Source organism: Canis lupus, chromosome 29, assembly GCF_011100685.1.
Source record: "Canis lupus familiaris isolate Mischka breed German Shepherd chromosome 29, alternate assembly UU_Cfam_GSD_1.0, whole genome shotgun sequence".
Taxonomy (NCBI): Eukaryota; Metazoa; Chordata; class Mammalia; order Carnivora; family Canidae; genus Canis; species Canis lupus.
The window spans coordinates 22631963-22654077 of record NC_049250.1 but is presented as its reverse complement, the minus strand read 5'-3'; the positions used below and the strand labels follow the sequence as shown (position 1 = coordinate 22654077).

The 22115-nt window shown below is 35.4% G+C and overlaps 1 protein-coding gene across 13 annotated transcripts in view; it reads left to right on the top strand.

Annotated features, from left to right (window-relative positions):
• Positions 1-22115, top strand: part of STAU2 (staufen double-stranded RNA binding protein 2) — a 296823-nt gene that overhangs the window by 123895 nt on the left and 150813 nt on the right. For all 13 annotated transcript variants that reach the window (XM_038579544.1, XM_038579537.1, XM_038579542.1 and 10 more), the window contains 2 exons: positions 3316-3453; positions 12473-12604. In XM_038579544.1, the coding sequence (XP_038435472.1) occupies positions 3316-3453; positions 12473-12604 (270 nt within the window). The remainder of the gene's footprint in view (positions 1-3315; positions 3454-12472; positions 12605-22115) is intronic.

The window sequence follows — 22115 nt, the reverse complement described above, 5'->3', positions numbered from 1 at the left end:
TGTGTATGTGCCCCTCTTCTGTCACATTCAGATGCCACCTCACATAACCACAATCATTCGTTTTATAGTTAATATTTCCTTACCTTATAGTTTTACTGTATGTTTTTCTGAAAAGTTAGTATTTGGTTAGTTAGCTTTTAAACAGCTTTATTGGGCAGCCCCGGGTGGCTCCGTGGTTTAGTGCCTGCCTTCAGCCCAGGGTGTGATCCTGGAGACCTCGGATCGAGTCCCACGTTGGGCTCCCTGCATGGAGCCTGCTTCTTCCTCTGCCTGTGTCTCTGCCTCTCTCTCTCTCTCTCTCTCTGTGTGTGTGTCTCTCATAAATAAGTAAATAAAATCTGAAAGAAAAAAAGCTAATAAACAGCTTTATTGAAGTACAATGGACATATAATGAAGTGTACATATTTAAAGCCTACTATTCGATGTTTTGATACGTGTGTACACCTGTGAAACCATGACCATCATCAAGGTAATGAACCTACCTATGGCTCCCAAAAGTTCCCTCTTGCTCCTTTGTAATCCCCTCCATCCTCCACTCCCAAGAAACAACCCTTTTTTTTTGGCTGGCTTCTTTCACTTAGTATGAATCATTTTGAAACTCATTCATGTTGTTGCGTGTATCAGTTATTGGTTCTATTTTAATGCCAAGTAGTATTTTGTTGTATAGTTATACCACCCTTTGTTTATCCATTTTCCCTTTGGTTATTTAAAAATAATAATATTTTGGATGTTTCTCATTTTGGGCTGTAAGTAAAGCTGCTATGAACATTTGTGTATGAGTTTTATGGACATAAGCTTCCCTTTTGGGGGGGATAAATGCTTGGGAGTGAATGACTTGGTCATTTAGTAGGTGTATATTCAACATTTTAAGGGACTGCCAATTGTTTTTTAAAATGAATGTACTGTTTTACATTCTTATCAGCCCTGTGAGAATTCTAATTGCTGCACCTCCTTTCTAATATGTAGCAGAGTCTTAAATTTCAGTTGCACAAATGTGTGTATTGATATCTTTTTGTGGTTTTGATTCACATTTCTCCCATGACTGATGATATTGAGCATTTTTTATGTGTTTGATAACACATGAAGCTTGATGAAGTGTTGTTTAGCTCTTTTGCCCATTTGAAAAATTAAATAATATAAATAATAATAATAAAATGTAAATAATATATTATTGAATTTTGAGAGGTCTTCATATACTTGGGATACAAGTTATATTTTTTAGTGAGAATTTTTTTAAATTGAAGCATAAATGACATACAATATCCTGTTAGTTTCAGGTGTACATCATAGTGTTTCAGTATTTTTGTACATTATGAAATGATCCCCATTGAGTCTAGTTACCATCCATCACCATACAAAGTTGTTATTATATCATTGACTTCATTCCCTATGCTGTGCATGATGTCCCTATGACATTTATTTTATATCTAGAAGTTTGTACCTCTTAATCCTCTTCACCTGTTTCACTCCCCTCCCCGTACAAGTTCTTTATCAGATATGGGGTTTGCAAATATTTTCTCCAAGCCTATGACTCATCCTTTTCAAAGAATAGAAATTATTAATTTTGAAGAAGTCCAATTTATTGTTTTTATGGAATATAATTTTAGTGTTGTACCTAAGAAATTGTCACCTAACCAAGTCACAGAAATTTCATCTATATTTTCTTCTGCAAGTTTTATAGTTACATATTATATTTAAATCTGTGAACCATTTGAGCTTATTTTTGTAATGGTATGAGGTATGGATTGAAGTTTGTGGGTTTGTTTTTTTTGTTTTGTTTTGTTTGCATATAAATATTCAGTTTCAGTAACTACCCTTGAAAAGACTACCCTTTCTCCAGTGAATTGCTTTTATACCTTTGTCAAAAATCAGTTGACCATATACGTATGGGTCTGTTTCCGGATGCTGCTGTGTTAACTAATCTCTTTATCTTTATTCCAGTGCTCCATATACTGTCTTGATTACACCATAGCTTTATAATAAATCTTGAAATCAGGTAGTCTGAGTCTCCAATTTTGTTTTTGTTTTTTTTTTCAAAGTTCAGTTATCGATCCTTTGAGTTTCTATATGAATCTTAGCATTAGCTTATCAATTATTACAAAATAAAGCCTGGTGGGATTTTGATTGGGATTGCAGTGGATTGATGTATCAATTTGAAGAGAATTGACGTTTTAAAAATATTGAGTCTTGATCCATGAACATATGTTTGTCCACTTATTTAGATCTTGTTTAATTTCAACAGTGTTTGGTGGTTTTAGTGGGCTTTACATAAATTATATCATTTGATATGTATTCTTCTGTGCTTGCTTTTCTTGAAGTATTTTTTTTGAAATTCATTCATTTTGAGGTATGTAGCTATCCTTAATTTATTTTCATTTTTATATGCTGCTCCACTAGATAAATATGTCATAACTTATTTGTTCTTTGATAAATGTTTAGGTTATTTCCAGTTTTTTTTTCTATTTCAAATAATGCGACTATGGCTATTCTTGTACATATGAGCTAGTGCATATGGGCAACAGTTACTCTCTATCCTCACCAGTTGGGATTGTCAGACTTCTTAAGTTTTGCTAAGTGGATGGGTATAATATAGTATCTCACTGTGGTTTTAACATGCATTTTCTGAGTCTTAATGAGATTATCTTTTCCTATTTTTTTTTTCTGTTGTTAAAAATCTATTCATCTTTTTTGCCCATTTTTCTTTTACATTGTCTTAATACTTATTAAGAGTTTTAAGATGTATATTTTAGATACTGGATATATCTTTGTTTTATTTATATATATATATTGCAGATATCTCCTTACCAGTTCATGGCTTGGCTTTTTTACATTTTTTTTTGGTAAAGATTTTATTCATTTATTTGAGAGAGAGAAAAAAAATACAGAGCAGCGGGAGGGGCAGAAGGAGAGGGACAAGCAGTCTCACCCAATACAGGGCTTGATTCCAGGACCTGTGACTATGACTTGAGCTGAAGTTGGAACTCTCAACCAACTGAGCCACCTAGGTGCCCCTCTTTTTGTGTGTTTTGATGAACAGAAGTTATGAAGCAACTCTAACATACTGAAGAGTTTAACAGCAGACGTGACCCAACTTATCAGTAATACCTTTGAGCCTCAATCCCATAGAAGCCTTAGTTTCAGTTCTGTTCTATGATTTACCATTATAAATGTTCATAAATGGCTATCCAGTCACATTATCTTCTCCAGTTATAGTTTTGGGGTGCAGAGGATGAGGGGAGAACCATTGTTTCTTTAAGGATCTAATAACAAGTTTTACCAGCATGTTTTGAAATTTTTTCTTAAATTATTTTTTAGGCTGGACCAGAGTATGGTCAAGGAATGAATCCCATTAGCCGCCTGGCTCAAATTCAACAGGCCAAAAAGGAAAAGGAGCCAGATTATGTTTTGCTTTCAGAAAGAGGAATGCCTCGACGTCGGGAATTTGTGATGCAGGTATTTATAACATTTATATTAGAAAAAAAAGTTTGTAAACACTGAAAAAAAAAATAGAAACCCCCAGGTTGTAATAGAGATATGGGGGAAAGGCAAGAACTAGGAAATAAAACCAGGCCCACCTGCCAACTTGGTTGAAACGTTCAAATGGCAAGGACATGTTAGAATAGACAGTCTGGGTTTTTGAAGGGGCTGTGGGTTCACAGAGGTTGTTTACCACAGTTTATAGTTTAGAATGCCTATCTCTAACTGATGTTACAGTTTGTAGCCAGATGCCGTTAACTACTGGGGAGTAGGATATGGATGGAATTAGAAACATAATTTAGAAGAGAGATGTAGTAGATGGAATAGGGCCAAGAGCATGAGCTTTTGGATTATCAGGAAAATTCGGAAAAGAAAGCTAACTGTGGTGAGGATTGAGGGACTCACTTGCTGAGAGATTTAGGCATTTAGATTTAGAGGTTAGATTGAGGCACAATGCCTAAAATGCCCTCCTTTTAAAATTCTTCCTATTCATCTTCATTTGCGAACTCAAGCCCCAGTATTGAAGAAACCTTTAATTCTTACTGTGTAAGTTTCAAACATATCCAAAGGTGGATATACTAAGTAGTAGATTATTAAGTATACTATTATACTGGTATAAGAACTAATACTAGCTGATATTTAGCCACAGATCATTTCAGCCTACCTACTTAGTGTATATCACTAAAATACGGAAGTTTTTCTTTTATGGTCTTATATTAGGCATGATTCATATTCATTAGAATTATCCAATACCCAGTCCATATTTGAATTCTCCTTATTGTCCCAAAACTTTTTATTATAATTGGCTTGTCAAGAAAACTTTTTTTCCAGTCAGACCCGTGGATGGTCACCTTTGATGTAATCCAGTTAAAATCCACAGATACTAAATCCTGACCATGTGGCAGGCATTTTGCCGGTTACAAATAGTATCTCATATTGATTAGCTTTTCATACTTATCTTCTTTTTTTTTTAAGTTTTTATTTATTTATTTGAGAGAGAGAGTGCACTCGTGTGTACATGAGCCAGGAGAGGGGGAGAGAGAGTGGGAGAGGAAGAGGAAAAAATCCCAAGCAGTCTCCATGCTGAGTGTGGAACCTGACTAGGGGCTCAGTCTCACAACCCTGAGATCATGACCTATGCTGAAACCAAGAGTCAGTCACTTAACCGATTGGGCCACCCAAGCACCCCCTTTTCATACATTTCTAAACTTTACCTTCTTTCTCAATTTATAATCTCCATGTTTCTTTATCTCATAGTACCCAATATAATATATGTATATAGTAGTACCTTAAGAAACTCGTGGTGTATATATGCTGCCTGTCTGCCCGATTGAGAGCTATTAAGTTTGGCTTTGTTGGAGATGTAAACTTATGATACAGTCACAGATACTGATATCCTGTGGATATCTTGATATCCAAAAGTGAGGAATACTACTATGGCTAGTTAAGGACATTACTATCTAGATGTCATTAAGACCCAGGACAAATTTTATTCTAGTATTTTCACTTCGTAAAATGCTTTATCGTTTTTCTTTTTACATGATTAGCTTTGAAGAGTTCTAGGAAGTATTTTTTGAACTCCAAAACTTGAGGGAGGAAAAATCACCTAAAACCTATATTAAGAATAAAAACTGGCATTGCCTTTATTTAAAATTTTTTTTTTCCTGTGGAGTATATTGAGTACCCCTTTTGAAAAAGGAATTTAGAATATCTTAGGCCAGCTTCCATTTTATGGGTATTCATAAACATTGTAGTCAAATGGGAACATTTGGCTGTGCTTTTAAATGTTTTCACACTGAATTCATATTGCTTTTCCCCCTTCTGGAAGCCCCAGTGGATTCATTATAGTATTGCAGCAAGTTTATCAAAGTAAAGGCTTTTGTATAAACTATTTAAGTAATGTTATCATTTGTTATAATTGAATGTGGAAATAAAAATATCTAGAGACAATATGCTCATTTATCACCCAAAAAATAAATTTGTATGTTACAAAATGGATATAATTACTTGTATTGATTACTAGACAAAGAAAAATCTCTGATGAGAGTATTTGAATATTGATTTCCAAAGCATATTTCTAAAGCTTTTAATTTTTTTAGAAAGGGATATTTTAATTTTTTGAAGAGAAAATAATGGCTACTAAATTGTATATCACATACACACATTGTGTATAGCACATTCTATTGAGTTAATTTTTCTACTTGTGACTAAAATCTTCAGGTTTCTAAAAAATATATAAATCAGATTTCATCAATTTTATTTGTGACTCATTGAAGGATAATTAAGTTTTCAGTATATGCTATTTTAGAACTTTGTTTTAGTTTTTTAGAGATTTATTTATTTATTTGTTTGTTTTAAAAGATTTTATTTATTTATACATGAGACACACACACACACAGAGGCAGAGATATAGGGAGAGGAAGAAGCAGACTCCATGCAGGAGGCTCGATGTGGGACTTGGTCCCGGGACTCCAGGATCATGCCCTGAGCTGAAGGCAGATGCTTAAGCGCTGAGCCACCCAGGTGTCCCGAGGGCTTGACTCATTTAAATGAGTTGTTTAAAGATAAAAATCTGACAGTCTTAAAGTTATTGTGTAGCAAAATAATAAAACTTTGCAGATGAATTAACATTTTAATGTAAATTATTATTTGTAATAATTAAAAAATTTTTGAGTTGTAGGAAGATACCTTATGAAGTTCATTTATATAATTGCTTTTATAATGATACGATTTTTTTTTTCCTTCTGAGTGACCACTGTGTTTGTTAGCAGGGAATCAAAGGCATTTATCTATCTATCATCTATCTATCTATCTATCTATCTATCTATCATCTATCATCTATAAGATTTTATTTATTTATTCATTCGTGAGAGACACAGAGAGAAAGAGAGAGGCAGAGACACAGGCAGAGGTTGAAGCAGGCTCCATGCAGGGAGCCCAATGCAGGACTCAGTCCCGGGACTCCAGGATCATGCCCTGGGCTGAAGGCAGGTGCCAAACCGCTGAGCCACCTAGGGATCTCCTCAAAGTCCTTTAGCACAGTCATCTTTTAAAAATATTAACAGATAAGTCTAGGATAAGTACCCACAAACTATCGAACATGCCACCATAAAAAGTTGTGTGAGGCAAGGGTGGGTGAATGGCAAAAATAAATCTGGAAGCACCTGTTCTAACAGTCTTGAAGGTGTCAGAAAAGGTCAGATGGAAAGCTGCAGATACAGATTCAACATGTATGCTGAGATAAGAACAGCATTACCTAAGAGCAGAAGATTGGAGTCAAAGAGTATCAGGCCTGGGTAGATAAATGAGATTTAGAAATGAAGCAGCAAAAGAATTGAATGAGAGTGAGGTGTACATAGCATGTGAAAACAGATGAAATATATTTTGCTGTTTAGTGATCTTGCTTCCATTTATTTTGGCAAGTGTTTTGACCTTCAGAGCAGTAGAGGAAGCTTCTGACGTAGCTGGCCTAATCTGTTAGCTAGCAAGCATTCCAGCAACAACACAGGGGCTAGTAAAGCTGGGGAACAAATCAAACACTGGAAAAAATAACAGGTAGCAGAGGCCTGACTCTAGCCAGGGACTCAAGCACACATTATACCTAGGGTCTGCTGTCTTCAGGTCAGGGCAGGCCAGCCCAGATATGGGAGGTAGTATGTATTCACTCAGCTCCAGGGATTGACTGTGGACAGTACTTGATCAGTGCTTCTGAGTGAGGTCCCATAGACTACTGCTATGTCTGATTTGTCATAATCTGATGGTTTATAGTTTCACAAGAAAAAGCAATGACATGATTCAAAGACATCACACAGATTTGAACTACAACATTTGTGATAGTTGTTTCAGAAATTCTATAATGAATATATTATCAATGTTTCATATACTACAAAAACTATGTCATTTAGTTCATCTTCACTAAAATTTTGTTAAAAGAGTGTATTTCTTTGTCATACAATTTGCATTGTTTATATTTAAGTTTTTTTCTAACCACTGTGCTAGAAGTACTTCATTCAGTGAAGCTTAAAATTAGTAATAGAATATGAACACAAATAAAACCTAAATACTAGTGTAAGAATAAATGTCAAATAGTACACAAGTGTGGATACCAGATGGAAGTTGTTATGTTCTGAGATAAATGAAATAGCTGATTATAGCTGATTATGCTTTCACCCAGAAACCAAAAAAGAAAACTGTGGGTTAGAAGTATCAAGCTTTGTATCTGAAAGCTGGATTTAGTTGTACCATATACTAATTCATTGTTAGTACACAGTATACTGTAATTGTGAAATTTTATTAAAGTGGTATGAAGCTATTGAAGCTAAAATTTTTTTTTTTAAGATTTTATTTATTCACTTATGATAGACATAGAGAGAGAGAGGCAGAGACACAGGCAGTGGGAGAAGCAGGCTCCATGCTGGGAGCCCAACGCAGGACTCGATCCCGGGACTCCAGGATCGCGCCCTGGGCCAAAGGCAGGTGCCAAACTGCTGAGCCACCCAGGGATCCCCTAAATTTTTTTTTAAACAAAGCTCAGAGACATCTGGTAAAATAATCCAAACTTTCACGCGTAGATTGCCTGTTCAGCTCTCTTGCTCATTTTTGTACTGGTTTAAAAAAGTAACATTTAGGAATCCACTGTATATTCTGGACTATGAGTCTTTTTTAGTTACAAGGCATTTCAAATGTATTTTCTTGTGACTTTTTTTTCTTCCAATGTTAGTGATGTTCCTTTGAGGAACAAAACTAATTTTTTTAAAAAGATTTTATTTATTTGAGATAGAGAAAGAGAGCATGAATGGGGGAGCAGAGGGAGAGGGAGAAGCAGACGCCTCTCAAGCAGGGAGCCTGATGCATGGCCCTTCCCTGCTCAGCAGGGTGCCCTACTCCAGGCTTAATCCCAGGACCCTGGGATCGTGATGAGAGTCAAAGGCAGACGCTTAACCGACTGTGCCACCCAGGTGCCCAGGAAGTAATTAATTTTGTTGCAGCCAAATTTTTCTTTTTTCCCTCATGTTAACTTTAAAGTCTAGACATCCAGAAGAATAATGCCTCCACCTTATTCTTCCTCAAAAGGATCTTAGAAGCTCTTAGCACTTTGTATTTCCATATAAACTTTGGAATCAGCTTGTCACGTATTTTTTTTTTTTAAGATTTTATTTATTTATTCATGAGAGACAGAGAGAAAGGCAGAGACATAGGCAGAGAGAGAAGCAGGCTCCATGCAGGGAGCTCTATGAGGGACTCGATCCTGGGACTCCAGGATCATGCCTGGGCCGAAGGCAGGTGCTCAACCACTGAGCCACCCAAGTGTCCCCAAGCTTGTCAAGTATTGTAAAAACATGTGGGATTTTGATGAGAATTCATTGAATTTTGAAGAGAATTGATACATATTGATTTTCAGGCATATCTCTGTTTATTAGGTTTATCTTAACTTTTCTCAGTGCTTATTATTTTCTGTAAAGTTCTTAAATATCATAGGTATTTTATTTTCATTTGATCTAAATGATATCTTGTAATTTTCTACTTGATTGTCGATGGGATATAAAAATGCAGTTGGCATTGTATACTACTATTTACACAGAAAACACTCTCATGAATTCTTACAATTTATCTGTAGATATCCTTGGATTTTCTATATATCATATCTTCAGATAATGACAGTTTGTTTTTATACTTCTAATTCTTTTTTAAAGTTAATTAAAAAAAATTTATTTATTTGAGAGAGAATGTGTGCACAAGCAAGGGGGAGGGGCAGAAGAAGAGGGAGAAGCAGACTCTCTTCTGAGCAGGGCGCCTGACACAGGGCTCAATCCCAGCACCCTGGATCATGACCTGAGTAGAAGGCAGATGTTTAAGTGAGTGAGCCACCTAGGCACCATATACTTCTAATTCTGTACCATTTTTTTCTTGCCTTATTGCTCTGTCTAGGATTTGTATTAAAATGTTAAATAATAGTAAAAGTAGAGGGCATATTCATCTTTTTCTAATTTCAAAATTTCAACATTAAATTTAACATTTGCTGAGGTTTGCTATGCGTTTTTTGGAAAATGCACTTTATCTTATTAAGAAATTTCCCTTTTTTCCTAGTTTACTATGAGTTTTTATTGTGAAACGATGTTGAGTTTTATCAAATGCATTTGCTCTGTTTAATAGGATGGCTATATGTTTTGTCTCCTCAGAGACAAAAACAGCAGATTCTGTTGATTGATTTTGTCTGAAATTCAAATGTTAGACCAGTCTTCCATTTCTGGGATAAACCTAACTTCATCATGATTTTTCTTTTTATGTATTGCTTTGTTCAATGAACTGTTATACAGTTTAAATTTGAGCAGTTATATTCATGAATGAAATAGGTTTGTAAATTTTCTTATACTGCTTTTGTTGGATTTTGGAATCAATAGCTCACTGAATAGTTGGGGATTGATTTTTCTTTTTCTATTCTTAGACAAATTTTTGTGACATTAGCATTATTCTTCCTTAAATATTAGGTGAACTTGCTGGAGAAGCTCTCTGGAGTTTTCTTTGTGGAAATATTTTTAATTATTGTTTTAAATTTTTTTTAGTAGTTATAGAGCTGTACAGTTTGGTGTTAATCTGTGCCAGTTTTGGAAATTGTTGAGAAATTTTCCACTATATCTAAACATTGAAAAAGTTTTAGCTAAAATACTCAATATCCCTTATTTTTTTTTTTTTTTTAAAGATTTTGTTTATTTGAGAGAAAGAGAGCACAAGCAGGGGGAACAGGAGAGGGAGAAGCAGGCTCCCTGCTGAACAGGAAGCCCAATGTGGGGCTCAATCCCAGGACTCTGAGATCATGACCTGAGCTGAAAGCAGACACTTAACCACTAACCAAGCCAGGCACCCCATCCCTTATTTTTTTAATGCTACAGAAGCTTTAGTAATCTCCCATTTTCATTCTTATTTGTCTTCTCTTACTCTCCTTGCCAGTCTTAACCTTTGATTTATCTCCTTATTAGTCTTTGCAGGGAACCAACATTTCGTTTTTTGAAGATTCTCTATTATATTTTGTTTTCTGTATCCTTAATTTCTGCCCTTGTCTTTATTCTATTTTCTTTGGATCCATTTTGCTCTAATAACTTCTTGAGCTGGATATTTAGCTAGCTCATTACATTCCTGCCATTCTCTAAGCTTTTATGGCTATATATTTCCTTCTCAACCCTTCTTTAGCTGCATCCTTCAAATTTCAATATGTTGTATATCTGTCATTTTTTACTTAAAATATTTTCTGACTTCATTGGAATTTCGTCTTTGCCTATAGATTATTCAGACTGCATTACTTAATTTATAAAGTTGTGATTATCTTCTTGGTTTGCTGCTTTGGTCATTTTTTGAGACCAATTTATAAAAAATCCCACTGTAGTCATATATTTTTAATTTCTCCTTGTAATGCTATACTTTTTACCTTTAAGCAATTTTTTTTTAAATTAAAAAAAAAAAAAACTTACCTAGGGGTGCCTGGGTGGCTCCTGTTAAGGTCACTTAAGTATCTGCTTTCAGCCACTCCTGGGTGGCTCAGCAGTTGGGTCGCTGCCTTTGGCTCAGGTTGTGATCCCGGGATCCGGGATCGAGTCCTGCATCAGGCTCCTGCGAAGAGCCTGCTTATCCCTCTGCCTGTGTATCTGCCCCCCGCCCTCTCTCTGTGTGTCTCTCATGAATAAATAAATAAATCTTAAAAAAAAAAAACTATAAAAAAATTATCTGCTTTTCAGCTCAGGTTATGATCCCGGTACTGGGATTGAGCTCCCATTGGGCTCCCTGCTCAGCAGGAAGTCTGCTTCTTTCCCTCCCCCTCCCCCTGCTTGTGCTCTCTCTCAAATAAATAAAATCTTTAAGAAATGTTATTTATTTTTAAATTTTTTCCCTTTTGCTTTCTGATTTACTTTTTATATTTGCATTAGTTCTTGGTAGATCCATCTTTAAAAGCACTACCCAATTCAGAAAATGTATGTGTGGATATGAGATGGCTGATGTACATTTAAATGCATGTATAGACGTATATGTATGCAGCAGTTGTTTGCCAAAGATAATTGTGGAATAGTTTTCATGATAAAAAGCTACTGTTTATTGAGCAATTATGATTTATTATACACTGTAGTTTATGTACATTTTCTTGTTTAATTTTCAGAGCAATACTATGAGGTAGTTGTATTACCCCCCCTCTTTTACTGATGGAAAATCTGAAGCTTAGAGATACTAATTTGAATCAGTTTATACAGTTAGGAAGTGGTAGAATTTTATCTTCTTTTCTTTTTTAAGAGACTGGGATGGATTGGCGGGGAGGGACACAGAGAATCTGAAGCAGGTGCAGTGCCCAGTGCAGAGCCCCTTGCAGGGCTCGATTGCATGACCCTGAGATCATGACCTGAGCTGAAATTGAGAGTCCAGTCTTAATCAGCTAGGCCACCCAGGCTCCCCTAGAATAATTTCATACCGAGATCTGACCTGGAAATCTTTGTTCTTAACCACAATATTGTATTAACCCTTGTATATTAATTTTCCTCAGGAACTATTTAACATAAACCTTTGTAAATTTGAGATGCAATGTAAACATTGTTTTAAATGGCACCCATGCATTTCAGTCTTTTAGTATTATTAAATAAATAATACTAAATGTCATAACCAACAGAAACTATTATAATGTGAATTTTATTTTTCTGCTTATATAAATAATATTGTTTTTAAAAAATAAAATAATACAGAAATATGTAGGGAAGTAAAAGTCCTTGAAGATTCTATCACCCTGAGATAGTCTCCCATTGTCATTTTGAGGACCATATTGTCCTACTGTCTCCATGTATTTTTCACTTGTATATATAATGTCATGTAAATGGGATAGTATCTTAGTTGCTGTTTTCATTATGGACTGAGCTTTATATTTTTGAATTCTCGGAAGCATAATATACTGCTTTATTGTGTTAAGGAGTTCCTGTTTACCAAAGCAATTATCATCGGTTTCTTACTTTAATCTTACCAGGTCAAAGTAGGCAATGAAGTTGCTACTGGAACAGGACCTAACAAAAAGATAGCCAAAAAAAATGCTGCGGAAGCAATGCTGTTACAGCTTGGTTATAAAGCATCCACTAGTCTTCAAGATCAACTTGACAAGGTGAGAGCTGAATTTACATGTACATATGCCGATCCTGTCAGAATGTTGGAGTGATGTACAAATCCTGTTCCAGTGTTTTTGATTCCAAGTAATGTCTTAACTGCTGTTAAAGTAGAAGCCAAGGTTTTTCCCCCGCCAAGGCAGTACTCTGTATCTTTAAAATAGATTCTCCAGGTATAAAATAGCACATTTATAGGGCCAAGATGAAATATTAATTATAATCTTACAATTGACAAATACTAAAAATATTTTATCACTGTATGTATTTTATATAATACCAGTTGAATAATTTTAGCTTATTGACTCACTCGTGGTTCTTGCCATATAACCAGTTTTAATTTGTGCTTTTTTAAAGAACAGGGTTTGTTAGCCTTTATTTCTGGAATACAGCTGAAAACACTAGAAATAAAGATCCTGAATTATCCCTTTAGGGCAGGAACTATATTGGACAGGCGCTCTATAAACTAATTTTTCTGTTTACTTTAAATTTAAAGGTAAACTCAGAGGGTGTTTATTTTCTGCCAAGACTTATGTTCATGGTCCTCTATTTCTTCTGCAGCAGTTAATGACATCATTAACACCTACCTCTGTTGCAAAAGAAGCAGAGAACCCCAAATTGAGCACTTGGCAGATAACTTGGCAGGAACTAGCTTAACTTTATTTTGTATAATCATTTTATCTATGCACATGTAGAAATTATTTTTATTAAACAATATATTAAATGAGAATTCATAAAACAGGCTTAATAATTATTTCTATCAAAAACAATATGCTTTTTTTTCCATGCCATTTTCTCACATAAGGATTCTGTTTTAGAGATGTTTTCAGTTCCTGCAGGAACACATTTCTGAAATTTAGAGTAAAAACCAAATCATCTATTAAAAAACATTTAGATCTGTTTTTGTTTTTTTTTTTAAAGACAGCTGTGAATATCCAGGCAGTGATTTTGAGCGATTAAGAATTATTTGTCTGTGTGGTATCGCTAGAGATTTCAATTCTGTTTTTATAACCTGGCTAGTCAATGCTTTTTCTTCTTTTAAAAGTATTTGTAACATGAAACCTAACATGTGTTCAAGATTCTGCAGTTCTTATATTGTGTATATGTTGCTTTAACTTAACACGTTTATATTGACTTAAAACTGGTGAGTGATTTATAAAAATATGTCAAAATAAATTTCCTCATAGACACGTATGTATCTTTTTTAGATTTTTTATTTTTACTTATTCATGAGAGACACAGAGAGGCAGAGACATAGGCAGAGGTAGAAGCAGGCTCCCCAGAGGGAGCCTGATGTGAGACTTGATTGCAGAACCCTGGGATCACGACCTGAGTCAAAGGCAGACGCTCAACCACTGAGCTACCCAGGTGCACTGACACGTATTTGTATCTTAAGTGAAAATAAAACAGAACAAAAAGCATTAGTTTTATTAATATGAAAAACATTTTGTATACCTACTGTATTATTGTTTAGAGTTCTCCAGAGAAAAAGCCCAATGAGATGTGTATGTGTGTGTATATATGTATGTGTGTATGTATATATACACATTCATACATCACTCACAGAAACTTATTTTAAGCAATTGACTTATGCAGTCGTTGAGGCTTGGCTAGTCCAAATCTGAGGGAGAGACCAGCAGGCTGGAGAATCAGGAGTTAAATTTGAGTTCAAAAGCTTTCTGCTATAGATTTCCCTTTCTTCAGTGAAGGTCAGACTTTTCTTCTAGGTAGGTCTTCAACTCATTAGTCCCACCGGCATTACAGAGAAAGATCTGCTTTACTCAATGTTCAGTGATTTAAATGTAAATCTTCCAAAAACACCTTCACAGAACATCCAGAATAATGCTTGATCAAATATCTAGTCACCATGGTCCAGACAAGTCAACACATAAAATTTACCATTGTACCCACTAAACACTAATGCCAAACACCAATAACTGAAGATAATAACAAGATGACTGAAATTTAGTCCCTACATTCGGAAAAACTAACCCTTCAGTGTTAACAGCAAGGAGCTTTAATTGCGTAACAAAAATTATAGTACTAGAACCTAGAGAATATGAAGATGAATCTGGAAAGTAAAGAATAGCTGAGACCATTGTTTTATGTGAATTAAAGAGATTGAGAAATTTCACATTTAAGATTTGAACATAAAAATGGCATGGTCTGGTTTACATTCTTCAGAAGACAATCCTTTAAGTAATATAGGGTATATATTTGAGCAGGATGAGACTGAAGGCTGAGAGGCCAGTTGGGGGGCTAGCAGAACTGTTCAGGTAAAAGATGCTGAGGGTCTGAACGCAGGCAGTGGTGGTAGAGAAGAGAGTGGGGAAGATACCTGAGAGATTTCTGAAGTGTAAGTGGTAAGTTTTCAGTAGCAGATAAAATACATGGGGGAGACAGGAAAGAGGAAGAAGAAAACCTGTAAACAGGAAGAGAGAGTGAGTTTAAGGAGTAGGTAGCAGTCATATACTGTAGAGACAGCAATAAAGACTGAATATACTAATTTGTCAATAAAAAGATTTGTGATGAATGTGGCGAAACCATTTAAAAAAATTTTAAATATACAAGATATGTACATGGCTAAAAGAATTCAAATAGCATAGAGTGAACAGTGAAAAAAAAGGTAGTCTTTTTTCACTCTGAGACCCTTGTTTTTTTAATCTTTCTTTTGAATAGCATCTCCCACAATGAGTTGATATTTGTACAGGATTTGGAATACTGTCTAAAATATAGTGAATATTACATAAAGATTTGATAAATAAATGTCTTCACAGAAATATTCTACATGTATATACTAATATATCCCCACTTTATAAAGAAATTCAGATTTATTGAGGCATAGTTCAATGAATTTTGACATATGTGTGTTTGTATGTGTGTACACATTCATTAACCACCACCACAATTAAGATTTATAATATTTCTGTTACAGAAATATTTGTAGTTAATCTCTTCCCTTATGTTTAGCCTGCTGGCAAGCACTGATTTGATTTTTGTTTCTATAATTTTGCCTTTCCAGAATGTCATATAAATTGGATCATACATTAGGAAGCCTTTTATGTCTGGCTTCATAATGCTGAGATTCATCTCATGTTGTTGTATTTCATTAGTTTATTCTTTTATTGTCTGTTATTGTTTTCATCTTCACTAACATTTGGGCTGTTTCTAGTTTGAGGCTATTATAAATTAAGTGGCTGTAAACATTCATGTAAAGTCTTTATATGTATTTCTCTAGTGTATTCTTTATGTACATATTTGTATAAGTGCATGTATAACTTTTAAGAAACTGTGAGGATGTTTTCCAGAGAGGCTGAACCAATTTGTATTCCCACCAGGAGTGTTTGAGAGCTCTAGTTACTGCACATTTTTTCCAACTCTTGGTATTTTTGGTTTTGAGTTTTGACTGTACTAGTAGGTGCATTAATGTTATCTCATTGGAACTTAATTGGCATTTTCCTAATAACTGATAATGTTGGGTATCTTAGCATGTGTTTATTTACCATTCATATCTCTTCCTTGAAATGTCCATTCAAAGCTTTGTCTCTTTAAAAATGGGATAGTTTGCTTTCTTTTTGAGTAGTTGTTAAAGAGTTCTTTACATATTTTGGACACAAATCCTTTATCAGGTAAAGAATTTCCCTGCCTTCTCCTTCCTTTCCTTCCTGTCCTTTCTTTTCCTCCTTTTCCATGTAGGTTATCCAGTTGTTCTAGCCCATTTGTTTAAAAGATGAATGCTTTTTCCATTGAATTATCTTAGCAACTTTGTTGAAAATCAGTTAACCACATATTGATGGGTCTGTTTCTGGATTCTCTGTTCTGTTCCATTAATCCATATATCTATACTTAAACTATTTTTTTAAAGATTTTATTTATTCATAGACACAGAGAGAGAGAGAGGCAGAGACACAGGCAGAGGGAGAAGCAGGCTCCACGCAGGGAGCCCGATGTGGGACTTGATCCCGGGTCTCCAGGATCACACCCCAGGCTGCAGGTGGCGCCAAACTGCTGCGCCACCGGGGCTGCCCTCTATCCTTAAACTATTACAACTGTGTATAGACTATAGTTTTTATTTTTTATTTATTTATTTTTTAATTTTTATTTATTTATGTATGATAGTCACAGAGAGAAAGAGAGGCAGAGACACAGGCAGAGGGAGAAGCAGGCTCCATGCACCGGGAGCCCGATGTGGGATTTGATCCCGGGTCTCCAGGATCGCGCCCTGGGCCAAAGGCAGGCGCTAAACCGCTGCACCACCCAGTGATCCCCTAGACTATAGCTTTTAAAGTAAGGTTTGAAATCAGATAAAGAAATTTAAATTGTTTTGGCTAGTCTAGGGCCTTTGCGTTTCCATAGAATTTTTGAAATCATTCTCTACCAAGAAAAGAAAGCCAGTTGGGAAGTTTTCTTTGGGATTGAATATATAGATCAGTTTCACACAAATCGGTGTCTTAATATTGAGTGTTTCAGTCCATGAACAAGATCTAGCTCTCCCATTTATTTATATTTTTTAAAATATTTTACAGCAACGTTTTCTACTTTTTCTAGAAATATTTTACACAATTTTTATGTTTATGCCTAAGTATTTCATGTTTTGGGATATATTATTAATGATATTAGTCTTTAACCCAATGGCAATAGCATTCAGTTTCCAATTCTTCTTTTCTACTGTATAGAAATACAGTTGGTTTTATGTATTGACCTTGTACTCTGCGACCCAGCTAAACGGAGTTATGAATTATAATAGCTTAGTTTGTAGATTGTTTGGGATTTTCTGCATTGATGACCATGTCATCTATGAATAAAAACAGTTTTATTGGGATCCCTGGGTGGCGCAGCGGTTTGGCGCCTGCCTTTGGCCCAGGGCTCGATCCTGGAGACCCAGGATCAAATCCCACGTCAGGCTCCCAGTGCATGGAGCCTGCTTCTCCCTCTGCCTGTGTCTCTGCCTCTCTCTCTCTCTCTCTCTGTGTGACTATCATAAATAAATAAAAATTAAAAAAACAAACAAACAAAAAAAAAAAACAGTTTTATTTCTTCCTTTCTGATCTGTATGCTTTTATCTACTTATCTTCTTTATTGCTCTAAATACAGAGCATCTGGTACAATGTTGAAAAGATATGATTGTTGAATAGAAAGCAGATATCCTTACCTTGGTCCTCATCTTAAAAGGATAGTCATTTCAGTCTTTTACCGCTATAAATACCATGATGATTTTAGGGTTTTTTTCATAGATACTCTATATCAGGTTATTTCCTTGTATTCATGCTTTAAGAGATTGTTTTCATTTCATTTTGTTTTGTTTTGTTTTTTACTTACCAGTCCATTTTGAATTTTGCCAAATGCTTTCTCTGTGTCTGTTGATATGTTATATAATTTTCTGGTTTAGTTTGTTGTAATGAATTTCACTGATGGATTTTAAAAATTTATGTAATATTTAATAAAATTACCATTTTAACCACTTTAGGTGAACATCTCAGTGGCAAAACTACATTCACAGTGTTGTGCAGCCATCACTTTTATGTACTTCCAGAATGTTTTCATCATTCCAAATAGAAACTGTACTGCATTAAACACTAATTCCTCATTCTTCCCTTTGTCTTTTCAAGGAACCATCTTTTAAGTGGAATCATACAAAGTTTGTCCATTTTGTTGAGCTTATTTCATTTAGCATGTTTTCAAAGGTTCATCCATATTGTATGTCGCATGTATCAGAATTTCATTCCTCTTAAAACCTGAATAGTATTCCATTGTGTGGATATATAACACTTTGTTTATCCATTCATCTGTTGATGGACATTTGGGTTATTTTCAACTACTGATTATTATGAGTAATGCTGTTATGAACATTGGGGTACCAGTATCTATTTTAAATCCCTACTTTTAATGTTTGGAATATATACTTAGAAGTGGAATTGTTTGATCATATGGTAATCCTACGTTTATATTTTGAGGAATTAGCAAATTCTTTTCTGCAGTAGCTGTACCATTTTATATTCCCACCAGCAATGCACAAGGGTTCCAATTTCTCCATAACTCTGCTAACACTTGGTATGTGTGTGTGTAGGTGTTTGTTTTGTCTTGGTTTTTTTTTTTATGATTTTATTGATTTATTCACAAGAAACACACACACACACACACACACACACACACACACACACAGAGGCAGAGTCCTAGGCAGAGGGAGAAGCAGGCTCCAAGCAGGGAGCCTGATGTGGGACTCGATCCCGGGACTCCAGGATCATGCCTTGAGCCAAAGGCAGACACTCAACCACTGAGCCACCCAGGCATCTTATTTTGTCTTGTTTTCTTAAACAATATCCATCCTAATGGCTGTCAAGTGACCTTGACTGTTTTGTGAATATTGAACTAAGCTTGCCTGACTGGCATAAACCCTCCACTTGACCATGATGTATTAGCTTTTTTTTTTTTTTTTTACATATTTCTAGAATAGAGTTGCTAATATTTTTTAAAGATTTTTATGGCTACATTTATAAGAGATATTGATCCATATTTTTTTGTTGTTGTAATATCGTTGTCTGGTTTTAACATCAGGATCAGGGTAATGCTCTTGGTATAGTAAGTTTGGAAGTTTAGAAGACTTTGGTAATCTTTCTTCTTTAGTATTTGGGTGGAATTTGCCAGTGGAGCCATCTGGGGAAGACTGGGAAGGTTTTAACTATAAATTGAATTTTAAAAAATAGATATAGGGCTACTCAGGCTATCTACTTCTGAGTGAACTTTGGCAGTTTGAATCCTTGAAGGAATTTGTCCATTTCTTCTAAGTTGTTAAATTCTTGGTATAGAATTGTTCACAGCATTTCCTTGTTATCCTTCTTTTTACTTTTTTAAAAAATATTTGTTTACTTGAGAGAAAGAGTGAGAGAAAATAAGCACAAGGTGGGGGAGGGGCCAAGAGCGAGGGAGGAGCAGACTCCACTCTGAACAAGGAGCCTGATACGGGACTCGATCCCAGGAGTCTGGGATCATGACCTGAATGAAAGCAGATGCTTAACCAACTGAGCTACTCAGGTGCACCCCCGCCCACCCCCCTTGTTATCCTTCTAATGGCTACAGCATCTGTAGTGATATTCCCTCTCTCATTCCTGCTGTTGGTAATTTGTTTTCTTTTTCTCCTGATCAACTTGGCTAGGAGTTTATTAATTTTTTTATCTCTTTTAAACAACCAGGTTTTTGTTTAATTACTTTTCTCTATTTTTCTGTTTTCCATTTTATTAATTTCTGCTCTTTATTTTATCCTTCTTTCGCTGACTTTGGGTTTAATTTTCTTTTTTCTGGTGTTGTAAACTTGAAGCTAAGACTATGGATCTGAGAACTTCCTTCTTTTCTAATATAAGATTTAATGCTCTATACTTCTCATTAAGCACTGGTTTAGCTCTGTTCTACAGATTTTGACAATTTGAGTTCTATTTTCATTCATTTTAAGATATATTCTAATTTTCTTTTTGATTTCTTCTTTTCAGTCCTGTATCCATTCTGATCGTCTATCTGCTTCTTTTTTTGTTAGTGTCCCCACTGTGGATAAGGAGCACTACTATATTTTAAAATATCTTGTTCCATTGTCTTTTGACCTATGTAGTTTTTGATGAGACATCTGCTGTAATTCTTACCTACTCTTTCCTCTTCATAAAATTTTTTTCCCCTTTGAAGGCGGTCAGAATTTTCCTTCATTAATTCTCAGCAGTTTGACTACGATATGTCTAAATATGATTTTTTTCCCCTTTATCCTTTGCCTCTTCCTTGTCCTTCCTCTTTCCTTCCTCCCTTTCTCCTCTTTTGGAGGGACTTAAAGTCCCTCCTTTACTGTGCCAAGGGGTAAGGGACATCTGTATGCTCTGTAGTCAGCCTTTTTCCCCCTTTTGTATTTTTCCTGCTTAGTGGTTACTGAGCATGGTATCTGTGTTTTGTTATAATTTGGTTACTTTGTCAAATTCTCTGCTATTATTTCTTCAGATATTTCTTATTCTTTGTTTCCTCTCTTTTACAGAGTTTCTAGTTACTTATTTGTTAGACCATTGGTATTGTTTTTTTTTTAGCTCCAGTAGTTTTTGTTTTTAATTTTTTAATTTTTTTTCTGTGCCTCAGTTTGAGTTATCTGCAGTTTTAGTGATTATTTCTTCATCTGTACCTATCCATTAATAATGACATCAGCATTAATTTTCATCTGTGACTCTCCTCCAGGATTTCCATTTGCTTTTGTTCTATAGTTTCTGTTATTTTCTGCTGAGATTTCCCATATATTTATGCACGTTATCTGTCTTTTACATTAAATCTTCTAACCTGCTAATCATAGGTATTGTAAAATTTGTTTCTTGTAATCCTAACATCTGGTCATCTCTGGGTCCTTTTTTGTTGACTTCTTTATCCTCTGACAATTCTTGCAATTTGGAGTGTCTCATAATTTTTGAATAAGTGTTGGACATTGTTTATTGAGAATTCGTGGAGGCTGTTAAATAGTATTTATGTTGAGTAATAGGCATGTCTCTTCTTTCAGACTTAGTGTGGAGGGTGGCATCAATCTTGTCAGTAGTTGAGCTCATTTTGAGTTTTGTTGTTACTACCGTCACTGCTGACTTCTGATTCATTCAGTAGTGGTGTGCTATTATCTGTGTTTTATGTGGGGTGAGGTTTGGGAAGGATTTTTCCCTGTGTTTCTGCTCTGTCCTCAGGTTTCAGCAGTCCCCCCTTTACTGTGGCAAGGGGTAAGGGATATCTATATGCTCTGTAGTCAGCTCTTGTGCTTATTACTTGATCATAAGAGTGTGGTGCATGTGGGGATGTAGTTCTTGATTTTCTTGCCCAGCCTCATTCTCAAGTAGTCTCTCTGTGCCTGAGTTTCAGATGTAGGTTTTTATCTGCCTCCTTCCCCATGGTAGTTAAACTTGACTTTGGATCTGTGGTTGCTCTTGGGTACAAGAGAGTTTCCTGCCCCCTTGTCAGCATATTTAGACTTCTACTTTATATTGGTGTAGGGCCTTGCTTTCAAGAGTGTTTTGTACCCCTGTTTTCCCCCAGGGGTAGGTAGCTTTTGGTTTTACTCCTTTTCTAGAAACAATGAGTCTTTTTTGCCTCAGCCTCTGGAAGAAAAGAATCTCTGTACTTCAGAGGGGGTTAGGATTTGTTTCTCTCTTTTCTCTAGTGTCTTGAGCTTTTTGCTTTGTATGAGAGAAAAGTCTAGAGAAGTGTACAAAAGTTCTATCCTTTCCTCTCAGTGGCAAATATTTGCCAGCTGCATATCTTCTCTACCAATTGAGGCTCTCTGTGGTTTCCAGTTGTACCTCTGGTTGATTGTTCTCCTGAGTACTCAGGAGAGGCCCATGGAAAAGAGATTCTGCCTGGAGATCCTAGTTTTTCTGAACTGTTGTGCTAGCCCACACTCAATCTTTTAGAATTTATTGGCATTTTTAAAAAAGATTTTATTTATTGGAGAGAGAGAGAGAGAACATGAGAGGGGGGAGAAAGAGAGGGAGAAGACGACTCACCACTAATCAA